Below are 23863 nucleotides of genomic sequence, written 5' to 3'. Positions count from 1 at the left end.
TTTCTTATGGTCTTATAATTATCGTATGCCTCTTGTGTTTTAGTTGACATGTATTTTAGGTAGGCTTTTTTCTTCTCTTTACATCTTTCCTTCACTTCTGTACAAAACCATGGAGTTCTTCGTCTTGGAAGCGATTTATTTTTATTAATGTTTCTTTCACCAAGAACTTCCTTGGCTGAGGCTAAGATATTAGACTTAATTTTTGCCCAGCTTTCTTCGACTCCGTCACTTTCTGTGATATACATGTTGCTGCTTTTTTCCGTTAGTCTTTTTTGGAATAGGTATCTGGTGGAGTCGTCCTGTAACTAAAAGGTAAAATAAAAACTAAATGACTAAAAGGTGAAATAATAAAATAAGAATAATGTACTGAAAATGAATGAAGATGAGTAGTTGCTAAAGACAAACAAGACAAATAAATCTAACAAATCATGGGCGCCATGAAAATGATCTTCGACCATTTTCCCAGGTATCTTATACTGCTGTCAAATATTATATATATTAAATCTGTAATAATGAACATAAAGGAGTAATAAAATAATTGATATACAAAATAAATAAATATTTATTAACAATAACTACTAGATTTTTGACAATCTCTGAGTTACACAAAACATATACCGTGACTCTAACATGACAAAAGTTATACAGAAGGTATATCTAAGATAACAACATTATTTTCTGTTATCTGTTACAAAATTACAGGTATAAGTACCTCTCACTAACATAGAGGGTACAACTCACATGAGTCTTCTACCAAATGGTTCTAGTACGCTTGCTACGTACAACTAAATGAAACTGACAAAGATGAAAATACTACAAGCCTCACTAAATAGGCCCAAGCCTCACTAAGAGAAAATACCATAATGAATAAATAAAGTTAAATATACAAATGAATAAAGTTATAGTAATGAAGTAATTAATACCGAAACGATGACCTAAATTAACCGAGAAAATGCAATGAAATAAAGTAACGACGAATTAACTGAACAATCGAAATAAAGCGAATAACAATAAAATATTTGGGAAACAAGCAAGTAATATTACAAAATAAATTTACCCGAATTACATAAACCAGTATCAAAGCAATAATAAAGTATTAAAAACCTAATTTTTTCTAGGCTTATTCCTGTGCACAAGAAGTTACCGTAGATACAAAGTTTGGGAACCAAATACAATAATATACAAATCTGTCATATTAAAAAAAACCAGAGGTAAACTAAATCTGGAAAAAAAATTAATTAACATAGTGCATTAAATCAAATGTCTGAAATATAAAAACCAAAGTTACTGCACAACACTAAATGTTCCCAAACGAGATTGCGGTTGCATCCTAGAAAATGAGCATCACGATAATGCGCCTCCATGCCCCTGTTGGCCCAGGTGGCAGGACGAAAAGGAGCTGGAATGTCCCCCAAAAAGCTTGTTCCCAAAACCCCAATAGTGACTTGGCTGTGGTCGTGGCTGGAATCGACGCCTTCCAGGTGGTTGAAGGATTTACATGGTAGGTTCTAATATTTCTCCCCAAATGGCTAAAAAACATTCCCAGTTTTAGTTTATTTTTTTCACTCGAGCATGTGTGAATAAAAAACAACAGAAAAAGTAATGAAGAAGAGGTTTTTAGAATGAACAGCAATAAAAAACATCAATTAGCAAGGCTTATCAGATGTAAGAAGATACTGTGTGTGACCTTGATGTAGTATTTAAATACAGAATATGATATTGGGAACAAAAAATTATAGGATAATTTTATTGCCAGTGTGATATGAGCATAGCATTATATTTTTTTATTCACAATTTATGAAATATTGGGTGTGGACTAACTTTAAACTTTACTACCCCAAAAAATTACGACTATGAGAATTTTCTCCGAACACATATTACATACAGTGGAGTGATTAAGAGAAACCAAATTAAGAAAGAATATTTTAAAAGAAAATTTATGTAATATCCCCTAACCTTTATATGTCAAAAAGTTATTTACCGGATAGGTCAGTTGTTCATTTACTGTCCCTCTAGAAACTCTGGATGGATTCTGGGAAAACCACGGGATACCATTTTTACTTCAGTGGGACTGCATTTTTTTTTCCAAATATAATGGCTTAAGGAATGAAACCTTCCGCCATTATGGAACCAAGTTCGTCGACCGAATCCTAGCACACTTCACAGCCAAGTAACGGAAAACCGAAGATCGCTTTGTCAAATTTTCAGAACGATCAGAACGTGAACGACCACGGAACACGAATTAAATTCACCAACAGAGGCGTAGAATGTTCCGTATAGAATGTGACGTCACGTAAATATTTAATTACGACAAAATTAGAGGATTTAATTGCGCGATCACGAGAAAATAATTAAAAAGAATAATTAAAGCGCTAAAAATGATATTATAACGGGTGGACCGTTACACACTTTCGTCCTGTTCCGCACGTCCTCATTTTGTATAATATGTTCCCTCAGAGATACCCCTAACATAGCTCGTTTGATCGCCCTCTGTGTCGTTCTCAATCTATTGGCTGATACCTCTGTAAGTGTCATCGTCTCCATTCTATGCGTCATAATTGGTAGAATACAACTGCTGAATACCCTTTTCTGTAGATTTATTGGTATCTTTTTGTTCTTCAACACATTACTGAGTCTTGCTAGTGCTGCCCAAGTCATTCGGATTCTTCTAGTTATTTCTGCCGTTTGATTCTGTTTGCCTAGTTTGATCGTGTGACCTAGGTATATATACTTTTCGACACTTTCGATATCACTTCCATCTAAGTCGATTGTGATATATTGATTTGTCAACACTAGTGTTTTATTTGTTTTTGTCCTCTGTCTAACTTCTCTCTCCGTTCTTATTTTGCTTGTTGTTAGACCTTCTGATGCATTTATTTGCATAGTTGCATTGTCGTATATGTATTTGATGAGTATTATATATCTAGAATCAATCCTTGCGTTATTCATTCCTTCTAATACGGCCCAGAGTTCTATGGAATCGAGTGCCTTATTGTAATCCACAAATGCCAAATGAAGAGGTTCATTGTATTCGTTGCACTTTTCGATAAGTGTCGTTATTGTCTGTAGGTGTTCTATGGTACTATGTCAACAGGCTGGTAACTATCGAATTTATTTGATAGCCTGTTAGTAATTATTTTGGTAAGCATTCTGTACGGATGTGGCAACAGGCTTATTGGTTTGAAATTTTCGCGTTTGTGGTACCTACATATTAGGTGTATGTATATATAAATAGTATAGGACGCACGCAACGCGTGTATAATATAGGTATAGAACTTCTTTTTGGAGTGAGAAAAAGCATTTAATTCGCATCCGTCATCGCTACGGCGAGATATTAGTAATTTATTATACTATAGGTTGAATTGTGTATGTATAAGTTCGAACGAAGTTATAATGGTTGTATGAGGAATAGAGTGTGTACCCGAAGGAGCTTGCGAAGCAAGCGCATAAGGGGCCACACGGCTCCTACTCCAATCATTATAAGTGATTAGTGTTTATAAAGTATTTTTGAAGTGAAAACTTCTGTAGCGATTTTGTGCACTTTCTGGATGGGGAAAAAGCATTAAATTCGTGACCGTCATCTCTTCGCCGAAATAAATTCTGTAAGTTTATGTATTATGTGTATGTATATATAAATAGTATATAATGCACCCAATGGGTATATAATATAGGTGTATCACTTCTCTTTGGATGGGGAAAAAGCATTGAACTCGCGATCGTTATCGACACGGCAGATATTTTTAATTTATATACTATAGGTTAAGTTGCGTATAAGTTCGACCGAAGTTTTAATGGTTGGAGGAGGGATAGAGTGTGTACCCGAAGGGGCTTGCTTCGTAAGAAGTTTTCACTTCTGTCGGCACTCCCACGAGTGCCCTATTTTTTTTTAAATTTTTTTTTGGCATGGACTTTATTTCATTCAGCCAGTCAGAACATGAGTAGTAGTGTCATGTGTAGTGGATATGTTGAGTAAGTGTCTTGTTACTTTGCAAAGTCGACGTCATTAGCGTAAAACTACTTGGAATTACACATAATAGACGGTATTTTACTAAACATCAACTTAAGAAAATATTTTTTATTCGTAAAATATCGGGAATTTTTTTTATTTTAAAATACGAGGATATCTACACTGCGCGTCACGAAAAAGAGGCCACCTAGAATTTTGTAAGAATTTTTCAATAACTTTAAGTTTATACAATTTATTCTATTGTAACTAAATTCCCACAATGCTGAAACACTTTTAGCGTCTTTTAGGTACCGACAAACGGTGCCGACAGGTCAATTCAGGGTAATAAGTTTGCAAAATTAATATCAGTTTTACGACTTCGGAAAATGCACGTGTTGTTTGTACCTTATTTTTCTTGAAATATGGCTATTCTGTTTTTCAAAAACCTTTCACTAGAGTACAGTTGTTCTAAGAGTAAACTTGTACAATTTTTAAATTTAAAACTATGGCTGAGAAATTTGCTAGAGCTGTTCAAATTGTTACTTGGATTGGTAATGGAATAAGCCAAAGAGAAGTGGCCAGACAGCTTGGAGTTAGTCGTTGTATGGTCCAAAAAACTTACCAACTATTCGTAGAGACTGGGTCTCACGAACGACGACCAGGATGAGGCCCGAGAAGAATCACGACGGCCAGAGAAGACCGTTCTTTACAACGCACTTCTTTGCAAAATCGGTTCTTTACGGCTAGAGCAATCCAAAACCGTTTTCAGAATGCTCACGGGTGGACATTAAGCACTTCTACCGTGAGAAGAAGGTTGAGGGAATTTGGTCTAAGGGCTCGCTGTCCAGCAATAGGACCTTTGTTAACAGCAGCACATCGACAACGCCGACTACAGTTTGCTAGAGACCACAAGCATTTGACGATAGAAGATTGGAAAAATGTTTTGTTTAGTGATGAGTCCAGGATGGTTCTTTATGACTCAGATGGTCGTATCAAAACATACAGAAGACGTGGGGAACGATATGCTGCTTGTGTTCGACGAGTATGTGTTGCTTTTTAAGGAGGTTCGGTAATGTTTTGAGCAGGCATTTCATTCGATCTCGTATTATTGATAGAGGAGCGTTGAATGCTCACCGATACATTACTGAAATTCTAGACTAGCATGTAATGCCTTTTGCTGGGTTTGTCGGCGAAAACTTTATTTTTATGCAAGACAACGCGCGGCCACACGTAGCCAGGATGGTATCGCAATACCTGGAAACTGTCGGTGTGCCAAAAATGAACTGGCCTACTCAAAGTCCAGATTTGAACCCGATTGAACATAACTCAAACGAAGGGTAAGAATCATAATAACTGCTCCAATAAATCGTGAGCAGCTTCGGTTGGCGCTCATGGAAGAATGGGAAGCTTTTCCTTAAAACGACATCCAGAATTTGATTAATTCAATGCCAAATCGAATGAGGAGTGTAATTCACAATAGAGGTGGTAATACACAGTATTAACAATCACGACTTAATTGTAATTTTTATAAAGAAAACAGAAAAAAATGTACAATGTTAATTTTTTTTTATTTTTCAATAAAATCATTCTTTTGGAAAAAGTTATTTTTTTGATATTTGTTATTTAAAAAATGATTGCATACTGCTTTAGAACATATTCTTAAACATTACACAAACATTTAATGACAATCACTTTCTGGTATGATTCGTAAAAATTAAAAAATGACAAAAATTTTAGGTGGCCTCTTTTTAATGACGCGCAGTGTAGAATGACATTAAAGTCAAAAAAAAATAATGAGTTAAAAATTGAAAATACTTTTGAATTTATTAAAGAAAAACATATGCTGGGGTCACAATTTCCCCCGCTTGGTCATCCGAAGGTTAAGAGTCAATATATGGTAGAGGTACATCTGCAGGGTACCAGGTTTCTCCCCATATGATAATCTGACGCGCTCGAGTTACTGCAAAAATCCCCACTTGGGCTCCCCTACCATAACCATTTGAGCATCTCGAACGAGAACCTCTCGCGCATCGAATGTGTTGCGATTTGCGCTATCCCGAGTACCTCTCGCCACTATAAATATTAAGTTTATATGTATTTTTATCTAGAGCGATATCTTCTCGCCCGTTTGAGAACAACGAAGATATATTATAGTATAGTGCTAGTACATACTTCTAGTCGGAACTAGAACTCCGAGCTGGACATGTTGAATCGGTTTCAGAATGTTCAATATTGAACTCTTTTCCGCTATTATCGCTATCGCTTTCCATTCTGCAAAACAATTGAAAAATAATCAGATAAAATAAAAAATGAAAACTGTTGAATATAAAAATTGATGTAAGTAAAAATTACTTACTTTACGATCAAAACTAACAAATACTTGCAAAATAATACACTTAAAATTTGCATATGCAACTGAAAGACACTGCATAAAACCGTGTATGTAAAGAAAAAGCACATCTGATCATTTTTGTTTATGTCTGTTTTGTTAGAGTAGTAGAGTAGAGTAGAGTAGAAATATGCTTTATTGCCACTGAAATTTTTTACAATTTTTTGGACAAAGCTTACATACAGTCAGAAGAAAAACATAATATAAATAACAAATAACAACTACAATTTACTAAAATTAGATAAATCGTCAATAATGTACAGTATAAAATATAAAAGCCAAGACAAAAACAATTTATTGCAAAATTTATATAAATTGCAAATTGAACATACAACAAATAAAATAAAATAGGTACAACATAAGGAACTGACAAATTTATGCTACTGCGTATGAAACCCAATTTTCTTAGTTATTCATTGAGAAATTCTTCTATTGAGTCTTTTGGATAGATAGGCTTTTGTCATTTTACGGAACTTAGGGAAAGATGTTGAAGATTTAAGTTGTAACGGAAGATGATTGTACAGTTTCTTTGCGGAAATAATATAGATTTCTTTACTAACTCAGTGGATGGAATCGGTAAATAAATATCAAAGATTGAATTTCTGGTGGAGTAAAGATGATTGGGCCTTGATGGAAATACATGAAGGTGTTTACGAATTAAACAAACCGTTTCTAGAATATATAAAGATGGAAGTGTTAAAATTTCGTGATCTCTGAAGTAACTTCTGCAATGTGTAGATCTTCTGAGGCCAAACAGATATCTTATTGCCCTTTTTTGCAATCTAAAAATGACATCAAATTGAACAGCTGTACTAGAACCCCAAAAAGGAAGACCATATCGAAGATGAGACTCGAACAACGAAAAATATGTTATTTTAGAAGATGCTAAATTGAGTTCCCTTGAGACAGATCTTATTGCATAGCAAGCTGAGGTGAGTTTCTTACTTAACGAATCGATATGAAGGGACCATTTGAGGTTGCTGTCTAAAAAAATACCAAGAAATTTTACAGAATCAACGGTACTGATCTGGCTGTTATTAAGAGGCAAAGGTTGAAGAGCTCCTTTATAGGATAATGCTACTGTTTTATTTACGTTAAAAGAGAGTAAATTAGAGTCAGACCAGGTCTTTATCGTCAGTAGATCCGAAGTTATAGTTTCATGAAGAGATGCAATAGTTGAGTTGCTCCAAGTGATACTGGTATCATCAGCAAAATGAAAAAATTTCCCATTGATTTTTAAATTAGTGATGTCACTTATAAAGATAAGGAACAGTAGAGGACCCAATACTGAACCTTGTGGTACTCCACATACAATGTTTTTGAGACTAGAGTCAGTATCATTTGCTCTAACTAGTTGTTTCCTATTATTCAAGTAGGATTGGAACCAATTCAAAGAAATACCACGAATTCCATAGAAATTTAATTTTGTAATCAAGATGTCGTGATTTACACAATCAAAAGCTTTGGCATAGTCGCAGAAAACAGTGGCAGTATAAAGATTATTGTTTAGTGCTTGGTAAACCTCATGTAGTACAGAAAACATGGCATCAGTGGTGCATTTATTTGTTAAAAAGCCGAACTGATTTTGTGATAAAATGTTGTTATCAACGATGAAGGACATAAGTCGAGTTTTAATGAGTCTCTCAATAATTTTGGAGAGCACCGGTAGTAAGGCAATAGGTCTATAGTTGCAGGCATCAGATTTTTCGCCACCCTTATGAAGAGGAATAATAATGGCTGTCTTTAGGCACTCTGGAAATTTACCTTTTTCGAAGGAATCATTAATTAGTGAGAGGAGGATTTCCAACACATTTTCTGTGAGATTAGAGAAAATTTTTATAGATAGTCCATCAGTACTACAGGATGATTTGCTTTTGATACTATTGATTGTTTGGATCAGTTCAGAGTTATGGACTGGTCGTAAAAAGAATGAATTCGAGACCTTTCTTGAATTAGGAAGATAGGAAATGGGATCTTGTTGCGGCAAAATTGTTAATGTTATATTTTTACTCACATTAACGAAGTAGTAGTTTAGACTTACAGGATTTGGAAGGGAAAATGATTGAGCTGTGTGAGTTTTATTTCGAAGATCGTTTATTATAGACCAAGTTTCTTTTGCAACACTTTTAGAGCTTCCCAGACGATTTTGATAATAGGCTTTTTTAGCTGTTATACGCATGCGGGCGTATGCCACTGGCGCACGCACTAAATTCGAAAGAGCATACAATAAATATACACTAAAATCTGCGATTTGGTGGATCCGCCCGTAAAAAATAACATAGGCGCCTCCACCAAAGTCTAAGGTCTATTGTACTTATTTTTGTCGCTTTTTGTGGTGTAACCGCATCGTATGGTGACGTAAGAGGAGTCGTTGGAAAGTGAACGGGATGGTGAATACAAAGACATAGAAAAATTAAACACGGCGGCATTATCAAAACGACATTACATCATATCTTCGTTGTTATTGGTCCGATTGCTACGTTTAAGGCGTTATATTAAAGGGGATGGGATATCAAGGCTAACAGAGAAAAACAAAAACACAAAAATATTGTCAACAGAGCACTACATTGTATCTTCGTTGTTATTGATACGATTTTGACGAACGAGATGTTAAATAAAAGGGGAGGGATATCCAATACGTAGAGATAGAAAACAAACATAATGGCATTGTCAAAAGGATATTATATCGTTGTTATTGGTATGATTTTAACGTCAGAGACCTTAAATGAAAGAGGAGGGATGGGGTAGCGAATATGTTGAGATAAAAAACAAACAAATCGACATTACCAAAACTGCAATATATCGTAAATTCGTTGCTATTGGTCAGATTTTAAGAGACGTCGAACGAAAGAGGATTAGATACCGAAGGTACCATAGGAAAAAAACAAACATGACAACATTGCCAAAACAACACTATAGTATCTTCGTTGCTCTATGAAATACAAATAGGAGAGAAGGTATCGCTTCAGATAAAAGTATAAATATATAAGATTTATCACATAAAATTAAATTTTTAATTCTTTATAAAATTAACATTTTTCAATTTTTTATGTTTTTCTTTAAGTTTGTATTAGGTTTTCTACTTTATCAATATTATAAATCAGTGCAAGAAAACTTGCTTTTTTGTGACCTCAGTTCACAGAAAAATCCTCCCGTTAAATGGTTTTAATTGTTTTGAATAAATAATAATTGATTTGTAGTGATTAGTAGTATTTAGTATAACAACAAAATTTGTTGAAATGACAAATATAACGAGAATGATTTTCAGAAATGTCAAAAATATCCAGAAGTAAGGTATGGTATCCACCCCTGTTAACTCCACTGTAAGGTAAACTATCCATAAATAACTTTTGCACCACTGATTTTTAGAAAAAGTGCAAATACACGTCAAATAATACTCGGAGGGGGAGACATTATGACATATTTAAGCTTGCTGGAAAAGGCACCCCCTCACCCTTCGTATCATCCCTTTATTTTTTTTAAGTACTACCCCTTTTTTATTTTATATGTATTTGGATTCTCCTTTTTGTGCTGATTTCAAAAATGTATAACACATGATGCTTAGAGTTATTAGTTTATGAGAAAAATAAATACAAATGCAAGAAAATTGGTTTGAAAAAAAATATTTTTTTAACAATATTACAAACAATTAGAATGAACATTTCACTGTCAAAAATTTTTACAATAAATATTCAAAATGACTGCCATTCACTTCCATACAATAGTACAATCTATTTTGAAATTCTGCTCTGATATTCCTTAACACGTGTGGAGTTAATTGTCGACATTCATCCTCTATTCTTTGTCGTAAATCATCCAGAGATTCTGGTTGAGTAGCATAAATTTTTGTTGTTAAATACCCCCACAAGAAGTCTAAGTCTAATGTATTATACAGAGTGGGCCAAATAAAAGTGTCCACCTCGATATTTGGCAGTATTTATCAGATTTTAAGAAAATGACGAAACCGGTCGATTTTTGATCTAAGGGGGACATATTTTTACGGTACATACATCTGTCATTTGTCAACCCCCTCCCTTCCACATCCCCCACCCCTTATTTTTAAATAGAGAATAGGGCTCGTGTGCTAGCTCATTTGAAAGGCTATTCAATTCTCTGTTCAGTAATATTAACATTGGCATAATTATTTGTACAGGGTGTCCAAGAAAAATTATTTTAAATTAAATTAATTGACACAAAAAGAAGAATGTATGTAATTTATTTAACTCAAAATACATTCTACTGTTGACAGAAAACAGAAAAAAATGTTTATTTGATAAATAAACATTGTTTGTTGCTTAAATTCAATATTCAACCTACCAAGAGGCAGATGGGTGGCAGCTTGAACATTGAAATTAAGCATAAAGCAATGTTTACTTATCAAAAAACATTTTTTTCTGTTTTGTGACAGCAGTAGAATGTATTTTGAATTAAATAAATTACATAAATTCTTCTTTTTGTGTTAATTATTTTAATTTAAAAAATTTTTTCTTGGACACCCTGTTTAAAAAAATTATGTCAATGTTTATATTACTGAATAGAAAATTGAATAACCTTGCAAATGAGCTAGCACACAGCCCCTATTCCCTATTTAAAAATAAGGGGGGGGGTGTGGAAGGGAGGAGGTTGAGAAATGACAGATGTATGTACCGTAAAAATGTGTCCCCCTTAGATCAAAAATCGACCTGTTTCGTCATTTTCTTAATAAATACTGCCAAATATCGAGGTGGTTACTTTTATTTGGCCCACTCTGTATATGTTTGAAATCAGCACAATAAGGAGAATCCAAATGTAAAATAAAAAAGGGGGTAGTAATTAAAAAAAATAAAGGGGTGATACGGGGGTGAGGGGTGCCTTTTCCAGCAAGCTTAAATATGGCATAATGTCTCCCCTTCAAATATTATTTGACGTGTTTTTGCGATTTTCCTAAAAATAAATGGTTCAAAAGTTATTTAAGGTGGATAGTTTTACCTGAAGAGCACTGGAGATATATCTTTTCAGTTAGGTATACAGTATCACCTATTTGTGTTTGTAGTTTTTGCCGTCTTTTTTTTCTTTAGTACATTGTCCTTATGGCCCACATAATATGCTTGCTTACAACGGGCCCAAATCGTTCGATTAATCTTTTGCCAATTAACTGTCTCATGGAGGCACCACACTTCGTTATGTGTTATTTATTATGTATCTTATTCAAATATATTTACTTGGTTCCATTCTTTATGTATTGAAGCATATTGATATATTATTCTGTGTATTTCTTATTTTACCATTTTTATTCTTCAAGCAGACTGGTGAAGTGCTGTCTATATTATGTAGTAAAATATAATAGTTATTCCTTTTTTGAGTTTTATTGTGTAATTTAATTTTCTGTTTTCATTGTTTTAAAGCAGGGGTCGGCAAACTTTTTTTAGTAAGGGCCACAAAATATTTTTGGTCTATTACCGAGGGCCGCAATATTTGTTACCTTAACATGTTCTAATTTTTAACTTTTGAAATCAACATTTCAAGGACCCTTTCTTGAATTTTGTTTGAAATTATGGTAGAATTATTTTCTTATTTTATGGTGAATAAAAATTCAAGACCAAATATTGAAAAATACGCCAACGTGGCAAATTTTTACAGGCAGCTCCAAGAAAAAATGGATTTTGCAGTAGAACTCGTCAATGAAACAAAAAATTCAAAAATATTTTATTAGCTTGTGAGTTTCTCGTGGTAACGCTGTTGAGTTTTTTAGTTTTAACGATTTTTGAGTTTTTGATAACACTCAAAATACAAGTCAAAATAACGAAATTTTTGTAAAAAAGGGTGAAAATCAACATATTTATTATTTATTATTGTTAACCAAAACATATCTCGACAGAGTTACCTCACGAAATGTCTAAAGAAAATCTATAAAAATTTCAGGCAGATCTGTCAAGTAGTTTTTAGTTACAATGTCCACCGCCTTTGAAAAAAACAGTTTTGAGAAAAAGGCGTTTGGTTTGACAACTTTTATTTCAATTTGTTTTTTGTCTGTCAAATCGTAAAGTGATGCACGCCGGAATATGTTTTTGAATCGTAGAGTAATTTACAAAAGAGAAGGGGAACAGCTGTTGAACGTTTCTCACTACGCTCAAGCGACTGCAAAGCGGGTCGAAGGTAGGGATATTAAACATGCTTTACTTTCGGTAATTTTACTCCGGTCAAGCTGAAAATTTTAGAGAGTATTCTTGAAGTTTATTTATTTATTTATTTATGTACCTTCATTTAAAATAATAAAAAAATCAAAAATTAAAAAAAAATTTTTTTTTCAAACCGTACCCCTCCCCCTAAACAGCATTCAAATATATTTAATATATTCAAATATAAAATATGTGTATCTATATATTTATTTATTTTTATTTTATGTCTGAACCTATTTCTTTTTCCCTAATATTGTTCTGAAGCTATTTCCTTGTGACATCTTATGCAATTTACTATTTTATTTGGGAATAAGCCACAGTTTGTTTGCAATTAAATTTATTTGACGTTTCGATTTCCACTTCGGAAATCGTTAACAAAATACAAAACATTAATAAATTAAGCATTTATTTAATTAGTTTAATTTATTAATGTTTTGTATTTTGATAACGATTTCCGAAGTGGAAATGGAAACGTCAAATAAATTTAATATCAAACTTAAATTGTGGCTTATTCCCAAATAAAATAGTGAATTCTATTTTCACATTGCTATTAGTTGCTTAAATATTTGAAGGGAAATTCCGTGCTTAAATAGATGCAAACACGCATCATACGTAATATGCAACACGCGTCATTTAAATCAAAATAAACAAAGTTATAAATTTGAAAAATCTTAGATTTCCTTCATTGTTTTTGTTTTCTTTGAAAGAATTAAATAATATAAAAATCTGCACGGTGATTTAATCCTATTGAACGGATAATTAACAATATTAGTTATATATAATTGAAATGACGTTGGCGTTGACTACTTGCAAAACATTTTTACACAATACCTGCTCATAGATTAAGCAGTAAAAAATAATAATAATATTCTGAAAATTGTTCATGGACAGTTCTTTAAGTTTTCTCAACATTAAAATATTTGTTCCTCTTAAATTTGGTGCTCCGTCAGTTGTTACACTTACTAGGTGGTTACAGCGTTAATTTAAAGTTTTCCAAACAGATCCAGACTACTTCAAAAATATCGTTTTTATTTGTTGAAATTTCGTGATTTTATTCAGGGAGCCGACAAAACTCTGTCGGAAACCCAAATAATTGCCCGCGTTATGTTGAAAATTTGTTAATTAATAGCTGCATTATCTATATTTATTTATTAATATTAGCACTAATTAAAAAATCTTTAAATAATAATTAACTTTTTTCCGCGGGCCGCAAAAAAATGTATAAAGGACCGCATGCGGCCCGAGGGCCGCACTTTGCCCACCCCTGTTTTAAAATATAAAATATCCAGTTACTTGGTTTAGTTTCGGAAATTTATGTACTTTTTTTTGTATAAATCAATTCTGATTATAAAATCCTATCATCATCTTCATCATCAATGGTGCTACAGCCCTATGAAAGAGCCTCGACCTTCCCAAGTCTATTACGCCAGTCAGTCCTATCCATTGCCAACCGTTGCCAGTTTGCTGTGCCTATTTTTCTCCCATCCTCATCCACACCATCCCTTCATCTGAGTTTTGGCCTACCCCTATTTCCACTTCCCACAGGTTGTGACATAAGGATTCTTCTAGGGGGGTTGTTCTGCTGTGATATTGCTAGATGTCCTGTCCATCTTAGTCTTCCTATTCTTATAAGAGACACTACGTCTTTACCACCAAATATATGTTTATATCTGTGGTAAACCTCGTAGTTGTACCTCCTCCTGCAAATACCATTTCACAGATGCCACCAAATATTCCCCCAGGATCCTTCATTCAAATATAAGCAGGAGGTTTTCATCTGCCTTGGAGATGGTCCATGTCTTCGATCCATATATTATCACTGGTTGTATAAGGGTTTTATATATGGTTATTTTGGTTTTTTTTACCTAAGTTTCTGCTTCTCATATGTCTGCTCACTCCAAAATAGCATTTATTTGTTTGCTAGGATTATCCTTGGCTTGATTTCTTCCGTCATAACGTTCTCCTTGGTGATCAGGGAGCCTAAGTATGTGAATTTGTCCACCACTTCAAAGGTAGAGTTATCAACCGTGAATTGCTGACCGATGTTTCTGGCTCTACTGTTGGGTGTTGATGCCACCATCTTAGTTTTCTGCTCATTTACTTGCAGACCCATATTTTTTGAGGCATTTGAGAAGGTGGTATACATTTCTTCTAGCTTGCGTGTTGTGCGGGCAACTAGGTCCACGTCATCTGCATATGCCAAAATTTGGGATGATTTATTAAAAAATATTTCCTCTGTTGTCTATTCGAGCATCTCTGACCGCCTTTTCCAGAGCTATGTTGAAAAGGAGACACTCCAGCGCATCTCCCTGTCACGCAACATGCGTTTCAAGCGCCTGTGATTGTTCGCCCTGTATTTCAACTTTGCAAACAAGTTTACGCATTGTAGCCTTAACCAATCTTCTCAGTTTATCTGGGATGTACAATTCATCCATTGCTTCATACAATTTATTTCTTAGGACACTATCATAGGTCGATTTAAAATCTACAAAAAGATGGCATGTGTCGATATTGAATTCATTAGTTTTTTCCAGTATTTGATCGACCAGGCCTAAAACCACTTTGATATTTTCCAGAAGCTCCTCTGAATGTGCACTTAGGCGACCATATAAGATACTGGAAACTATTTTGTAAGCTGTATTAAGGAGGGTTATTCCCCTATAGTTCTTACATTCTAATTGATCACCCTTTTTGTGTAGCGGGCAAACGATTCCAATACACCACTCTTCCGGGATTGGGTCCTCGTTCCAGGCTCTCAGTATTATTTTATATATTTGATTAGTCAGAGTAGCACCTCCACATTTAATAAGTTCAGCTGGTATGTCATCACTTGCTGGAGATTTATCATTTTTTAGGTGTTTTATTGCATCCCGTACTTCTTGAATTGATTGAGGCTCTAATGGTGTATTGTTGCTTGCTCCTGGGTGTGGTCGATTTGGATCTTCTACTTCGATAGTAAGTACTTCTTCATAGTGCTCCTATATAAAATCCTATAGGTAAAAGAAAAAAGAAAATATACAAATTTATCATTTATCATATTTACCATTAGCCATAGTTTTTTGTCGGTCAGCCTCAGCAAAGCTTTTATAAAAATCACCTTTCTTCTCTGAATCGCAATTGCAACAGAATCCATCGCTGTATGGTATAACTCTATCTTCATACTGCATTATTCCACAAGGACTTAAAATTCCCTCCTTACAGCCAGTATAACCTGAATTTTTGTAAATATAATATATATTAATATAAATATAGTTTATTTACTCTATCTCATATTATGTATAACTTTTTAGTTTGTTATAACTGTCATTATAGATAGCAGTGCGTGAAGGATTTAAAGTGTGCCCGAAATAAGAATCTATTTTTTCTACAACCGTGTTAAAAAATGCAATTTTTAGCACTCCATACGAGCGTTAAAAATGCTCCTTTAAGGCACTAGTGCTTTAAAATTTTTATGGCACTGCAATTCGTATTGACCGTATACGCAATTTTGATGTAATGTCAAAAAAATATAAAAATGGAATGTCAGTCAAGTTCAAGTAAAAGTTTTTGTAGATATTGTCCTGTTATTACGTTTGTAGAAAAAATATTGTATGTTGTGCGTGTTAAAAAGTACATTTTTAAGGCACTCATGTGAATTGCAGAACTCGCTGTCGCTCATTCTGCAAACTTTCACATGCGTGCCTTAAACGTGTACTTTTAACACTTATATCATAAATAACTATTAAATGGGATTTACTTTTTCGCACTGTTTTTTGCCACACTTTCATATAATCAAATATCCTTAACGTTCGCGTTGTCATGGTGATGACATGTGAGCAATAAATTACAACAAAAGTTTTGACAGTTTTGTGGTTTGAAAGAAGTTAGAATTTTTAAATGTCAAAGTTCTAAAAATTGTACAATAGAAATGAATTCCAGTGACGAAGAGTTACAGTTTTTTTATTTGTTTATCGTAGATAAAATATTGTATGAAACTGTGCGTGAAGTACTTTTTGCGAACTTACGCGATGTATAGCACTCGCTCCGCTGTCGCTCGTGATCTAAACATCGCGTGCTTTTGCAAAAAGCATACTTCACGAACTGTTTCATAAATAACTATTATATTTTTAACTTCGAAATTGACATTTAGTTATTAAAAAAGTGCTAAAACCACGTCAACGGGGAAATATTAAATATTTTTTGAGGGTTTTTGTTTTCTTTCTATGTTGGCTCCATTTTACTGATATCTTCTCTGAAAGAATCCGTGCGACTGTCTCCTTTGTTTCCTTACATTTTAGTCTTCTCATATCGCATTTTTTGTTGCTACATATTCTTTTCTGTAATCTTCTTAAATCTAAACCTAAATTTACCAAAAACAAGAACATGATTTGACGATATATTTGCAACATATATTTGTTTATTTTCAATAAAAACACTTTAAATTCTGATTCATCATTAATCAGCCAATGGCGTCCATGCTGGACATAGGCCCCCTAAGGTCTTTCCACTGTTCTCTACAATGTGCAGCTCGTTGTCAGTTTTCTGCTACTCTTTTTATATCGTCGGTTCATCTAGTGAGTGGTCGTCCTCGGCGTCTTTTATAGTTTCTCGGCCTCCATTCCATGATTCGTCTTGTCCACTGTCCATCTTATGTTCTAGCTAAGTACCCTGCCCAGTTCCACTTAAGCGTCGCGTCGTAGCTCTTTCGATGACGTCGTGAACTCCTGATCTTTGTCTGATTTGTTGGTTTGTTATGTGATCTCGAATGCTCACGTTCAGCATTGCACAAGTCAAGCAGCTTCGATATAAATTTTGAGGAGCAATAGGATGTTTTAAAACTTATCCTGCATTGATGTATCGAATGCAAAAGAAGCTTCTTTAGCAGCAATGAAAAGTTCATTTTCTGCGGGTTCTGCATTTTTGAGAAAAACGATGTTATGGTAGATGAGCTTGCAATGGCCATTGCGCTGGCCTCGTATTTTGAGCATTTAGATGGCCTTTGATGAATAGTTTTTGAGCATTGTCTTTGATCAGTTTTGAGCACAACAAATGGTGTTGTTTAAGTTTGACCGGGACCTAATGCAAACCTGCAGGGACGCTGGGACAGGGATCTCAAACCGAGTCCGTCCCGGTCAAACCAGTGTTTGCGTAGTTATATGCGAGACATATAACTATTATTAAATGGTAAAAAAAAATTAAGGAAAGTACATACATCGTTAAAGAACCAAAGAACAAAATTTACATAGAGATAATGTAGAAAAGAGAAAAACATTAAACGAATAATTAAAGTGGTTACACAATTAAATAGTATTAGCCACAAATAGTGCGGCAGATTTGTGCAAATAATTATAAGAATTGTGCATTTAATGATAGAAGCATATAATTTGGACCACATATACTACACATACAAAGGTTCAAATTTAGAGAGCAGGCCATCTCAGATTTTGCCTTTTACAAAAATGGCGGGGATTCAAAATGGCGACTATACATATGTGACTAATAGCACGATAACTTTTGAACGAGATTTCAGATTTCAACCAAATTTGCTATATAGGTTCTTTTTTTGATGTATAAGATCGAGGTCTTGAATGGAACAATCGGTTTACCAGAAGTTGTGTTTTTCCTGGTTTTTATGTAAAAATATGTTTTTTTTCTCAATTCTTTCACTCTGTACGTATTAATTTTTCAAAAAGTTAACATGGTCATTAAAAAGAGCGTAAAAATATTTTTTAGAAAATATTTGTATCTTTTTAGTTATGTTTTAGTTATTTAATAAATGCAAAACGTATCTTCACATGTACCTATCTATATGCGGCAGATTGGTGCAAATATTATAAGAATTATTGTGCATTTTAATGGTAGAAGCGTATAATTTGGACCCTTTATGCTACACAGACAGGGTGTAACAAAAATACAGGTCATAAATATAATCACATATTCTGGGACCAAAAATACTTCGATTGAACCTAACTCACCTTAGTACAAATATGTACATAAAAATAGTTACAGCCCTTTGAATTTACAAAATGAAAATCGATTTTTTCCAATATATTGAAAACTATTAGAGATGTTTTATTGAAAATAGACAGGTGGTATTCTTATGGTAGTAGTATCTTAAGAAAAAATTATAGTAAAATTTGGACACCCCATAAAAATTTTATGGGGGGTTTGTTCCTTTAAACCCCCCCAAACTTTTGTGTACGTTCCAATTTAATTATTATTGTAGTACCATTAGTTAAACACAATATTTTAAAAAACTTTTTTGCCTCTTAGTACTTTTTCGAAAAGTCAGTTTTTATCGAGATATTTTGAATATTTGTCAAATCCACCACATATTTGTATATGGCTAAGTACGATTATGGAGACTTGGTAATAATATGAAAATTTATTTACGATTTACATTTTTAGGTATATTTTAAACCATATTAAAAAAGAAGTAATATCTCGATAAAAAGTGCCTTCTCGAAAAAATACAAAGAGGCAAAAAAGTTTTAAAAACACTGTGTTTAACTAATGGTACCGCAGTAAAAGCTTAATTGGAACATACACAAACATTTGGGGGGTTTAAATGAACAAAACCCCCATAAAATTTTTATGTAAACATATTAAAAAGAAGCCGCAACTCGATAAAAACTGCCTTATCGAAAAAATATTAAGAGGCAAAAAAGATTTAAAAATATTGAATTTAACTAATGGTACCACAATAATAATTTAATTGGAACGTACACAAAAGTTTGGGGGGGTTTAAGGGAACAAAACCCCCATAAAATTTTTATGGGGTGCACAAATTTCACTACAATTCTTTTTTAAGATGTTTCTACCATAAGAATGCCACATGTCCATTTTCAATAAAAAATCTCTAATAGTTTTCGATATATTCGAAAAAATCGATTTTCATTTTGTAACTTCAAAGGGCTGTAACTTTTTTATGTGCATATTTGTACTAAGGTAAATTAGGTTCATTCGAACTATTTTTGGTCTCAAAATATGTGATTTAATTTATGACCTGTATTTTCGTTACACCCTGTATAGAGGTTCACATTTAGATACGAGGCCATCTCAGTTTTTGTTCCTTTTACAAAAATGCCGGGCATTCAAAATGGCGATTATACCTATGTGACTAATAGCACGATAACTTTTGATAGCCCAGTAAATGAACGGGAAATTCGGCGATACCGTGTAATTTTCAGGGGCAACTCCGAATTGCATGAAAATTAGGATTTAGGTTCTACTTACCCTCCACTTCAAAGTTGAAATTGTGCCGTTGGTTGCTTTTACTTGGGGGGTGACAGTGACCCCTTCTCGGGAGTGAAAAAACATACGTTCAAGATAAGACCGGAAATTGATAAATTGACTGATTTTAAGCAACTTTTGTACTATAGAGTTTTTTTTAAGTCAAAACTTTTTGAGTTATTTGCCATTGAAAATGTTGATTTTTCGACAAAAAAACTACGTTTTCAGACGGTTTTTCGCTAATAACTCAAAAAGTAAATATTTTATCGAAAAAAATATTCTTAGCAAAAGTGTAGCTTATAAAAAACCCCAAAAAACGGTGTATCAATAAAGTCTATCAATCAAATAAAAACAAAGTTGTAGCTCATGGAAAACACGTTCTTATTCGTCTAATTCCAAATCGAATATTTCAAGGTGAAATCACCGAAAAATTAAGCACTTTTCGGGGAAAACCCGTTTACACTTTTTTAAAGTGTTTATAAAAATCTTTGTTTTAATTTTTAAACAAAAGTTTTAGCACTAAAAATAAGCGAGTTACGCTCAAAATAAAGTTGGCAATCTTTTTTTTTTTGTAAAACATCATGAGAATCTCGCCGTGTTTAGCTCCCCAAATGAAATTAATCGATACTGCTTTACAAACAATTTACTTACCTATCTATTTTTTATATGATCTGTCAGTCTCACCGGTTTAAAGTGTTTATTTTTGAAAGGGTTATAATTGAGAAAGCTTGAATGGGTCACTAATCACGAGTGTATGCAAATTTTGAACAGCCATATCTTAACCAATTTTTGTCTTACGGAGAAACAAAATAAAACTAGCATATTTATAATAGCAAAATCTACATTTTTTTTACTCTTTAAGATTTTTCTTATCACTAATACTTTTTAAGTTATTTTGAAAAAATGAAATTTTTCAAAAATTTCTAGAAAATATTTTTTTACTATAAAACCAAATGTTTTCAAAAATAAGCCCTTTAAACCAATCAAACTTACAGATCATATAAACAATACACACACAGTTAAAATAAATGGTAAAGCCAAACGATTAATTTCATTTAGGGTGCTAAATAGAAGGAGGTTTTAACGATTTTTTTTTACCAAAAAAAAGGGCCAACATTTTTTTCAGTGTAACTCGTTTATTTTTGATGCTGTAAACTTTTGTAAAAAACAAGTAATAAGCCTTTTTCGATACTTTAAAAATGTTAATAAGGTTTTCCCGAAAAACGCTTCTTTCTTCGGTGATTTCGCGTTGAATTATTCGATTTGGAATTAGACGAATGAGAACGTATATTTCATGAGCTACAACTTTGCTTCTACTCAATTTGTAGACTTTAGTGGTACACCAATTTTTTTCGTTTTTTTATAGGCTACACTTTTGCCAAAAATATTTTTTTCGATAAAATATTTACTTTTTGAGTTATTTGGGAACAATGGCCTGAAAACGTAGTTTTTTTGTCGAAAAATCAGCATTTTAAATCGCGAATAACTCGAAAAGTATTGACTTACGTAAAAAACTTTATTGAACAAAAGGTGCTTAAAATAAGTCAGTTTATCCATTTCCGGCCTTATTTTAAACACGCGTGTTTCACCCCCGAGAAGGGGTAAATGTCACCCCCCAAGTAAAAGCAACCAACGGCACAAATTCAACTTTGAAGTGGAGGGTAAGTAGAACCTAAATCCAAATTTTCATGCAATTCGCAGTTGCCCCTGGAAATTACACTCCAAAACGGTCATTTATTGGGCTATGAACCAGATAACAGATTTCAACCAAATTTGGTATATAGGTTCTTTTTTTAATGAAAAATATCGAGGTGTTGAACCGGAAGAATCGGTTTACCAGAATTTGTGTTTTTACTGTTTTTTTTTATGTAAAAATATGTTGTTTATTTTTCAATTTTTTCACCCTGTATATATTAATTTTTCAAAAAGGTAATACCGGCGTTAAAAAGAGCGTAAAAATATTTTTTAGGAAATATTTTGAACTCTTTAGTTATATTAATTACCATTTATTAAATGCATAACGTATCTTCACATGTAGGTACCTATGTGCGGCAGATTCGTGCTAATAATAATATAAGAATTATTGTGCATTTAATGGTAAAAGCATATAATTTGGACCACACATAATACACATACAAAGATTCAAATTTAGATATGAGGCCATCTCAGATTTAGTCTTCTACAAAAATGGCTTGCATTCAAAATGAATGTGTGCCCATAGGTACATGTGAACATATGTTATGCATTTATTAAATGGTAATTAACACAACTGAAAAGTTCAAAACATTTCCTAAAAAATATATTTAAGTACACTCTTTTCAATGGCGGTATTATCTTTTTGAAAAATTTATATATACAGGGTGAAAGAATTGAAAAAGGAACAACATATTTTTACATAAAAAAACAGTAAAAACACAAATTCTGGTAAACCCATTCTTGCGGTTCAAAACCTCGATATTATTCATCAAAAAAAGAACCTATATACCAAATTTGGTTGAAATCTGACGTCTCGTTCAAAAGTTATCGTGCTATTAGTCACATATGTATAGTCGCCATTTTGAATGCCCGCCATTTTTGTAAAAGGAACAAAAACTGAGATGGCCTTGTATCTAAATTTGAACCTGTATATGTGTAGTATATGTGGTCCAAATTATATGCTTTTACCATTAAATGCACAATAATTCGTAAAATATTTGCACCAATCGGCCGCATATAGGTACATGTGAAGATAAGTTTTGCATTTATTAAATGGTAATTAACATAACTAAAAAGTTAAAAATATTTCCTAAACCAAAACTTTTAAGAAACATTCTGAAAGGATAAGTTGGTAGCAATTTGAACTGAAAGGATTACCTGGGGTATTTTTATTAAAAACATTTTCTTTGGCTTCTGCATTAACCATAGCTTCGTAACACAGTCCATAAATCTCCAGCACTGGCTGTTGCTTAATTTGCAATACATATACATTGAAAAGTTTTTGCTTAATTCCAGTAATAGGATCAAAAGCGTGGTCGATAATGAGGTATTGATTCTTGCAATTAGTAAGACCCACATTTTTAATTCTTATTGTAAGTTTTAATTTCTTATTACATTCACCTAGTTCTTTTAGTGGTTCTTCTCTGAATCCAGTTGTTTTTACAGTTACGAGATCCTCCCTATTTTTAACGTCCGTTTCTTGCTTTTGGCATTTTAGAAGCAGAGTTCTTACTTCAAAATTTGTTCGTTCTAGTTTACAACATTCCAGATTATTGTAACAACATTTTATTAGATATTTTTCTTCCTCTGTAAGTGTTGGTTGTTCTTTTTGCATGCATACTACCAAAAAAACTGGACACAATAATATAAAGATAAATTTATTGTGAAAATAATCCAGTTTTTTAAAAATGGTTATATACAAACGTTTAGAAACGTCAATTTCAATTCTTCTTTTACTAATAATATGTCAGTTTTTTAAATTTTGTCAAATACAAAGAAATTACAAAAATATTTTTACTTTCTGTTTATCAATTTCCATATTATTATATTAGTCCTGGATTCCGCCTACCAAAAAAAGTTGATTAATAGCAAGCTGAAAATTTGTTTACCTAAAAATTAACCTAAGTTAAAATAATTAAGTAAACTTGATAAAGAAATTCTTCTTCTTCTTCTTTAGTATATTGGGTTTATTACCTACTTGGGTATTTGGCCAGCTCATCGTCGCGGAATAAGGGAAATATCTCTTATTCACTTACAATTTGGAGTTAGTATATTGTAAAATTTTATTCTTCTTTTTCTTCTTCTTCTTTAGTTAACTGGCAATTTTGGTTGGTGTGGGAAAAACATGACAAGATAAAAAAAAATTCACGCTAGGGGTAACTGTCTATCAATAAATAATCTTCTTTTTCTTCTTTGATTTAGTAGAAATTTTGAGTTGGCATGGAACAAATACAACAACTAAACTTTTTTCAACGACATTAAACTTTTTTCTCTCAGGGGCAACTGCCGACTACTACACAATCTTATTCTTCTACTTCTTCTTTAGTTTACTGGCAATTTTGAGTTGGCATGGGACAAATACAACAAAGACACAAACTTTTTGCTTTTAGGGGCAACTGCCGACCATTACACAATCTTATTCTTCTACTTTTTTTTTTGAGTTCACTGGCAATTTTGAGTTGG

The 23863-nt window shown here is 33.0% G+C and overlaps 1 protein-coding gene across 1 annotated transcript in view; it reads right to left on the bottom strand.

Moving 5' to 3' along the window:
• LOC126886038 (hapless 2) overlaps window positions 1-23114 on the bottom strand; it is a 39836-nt gene extending 16722 nt beyond the window's left edge. The window contains exons 1-2 of the mRNA XM_050652872.1: window positions 22559-23114; window positions 15537-15704 (exon numbers count right to left, since the gene is read on the bottom strand). Of these exons, the coding sequence (XP_050508829.1) occupies window positions 15537-15704; window positions 22559-23015 (625 nt within the window). The 5' untranslated portion in view covers window positions 23016-23114. The remainder of the gene's footprint in view (window positions 1-15536; window positions 15705-22558) is intronic.
• Window positions 23115-23863: the final 749 nt, after the last annotated feature.

This window comes from Diabrotica virgifera, chromosome 6, assembly GCF_917563875.1.
Source record: "Diabrotica virgifera virgifera chromosome 6, PGI_DIABVI_V3a".
NCBI classification, from domain to species: domain Eukaryota; kingdom Metazoa; phylum Arthropoda; class Insecta; order Coleoptera; family Chrysomelidae; genus Diabrotica; species Diabrotica virgifera.
The sequence above is the reverse complement of the archived record's forward strand: the minus strand, read 5'-3'. Positions and strand labels throughout refer to the sequence as shown.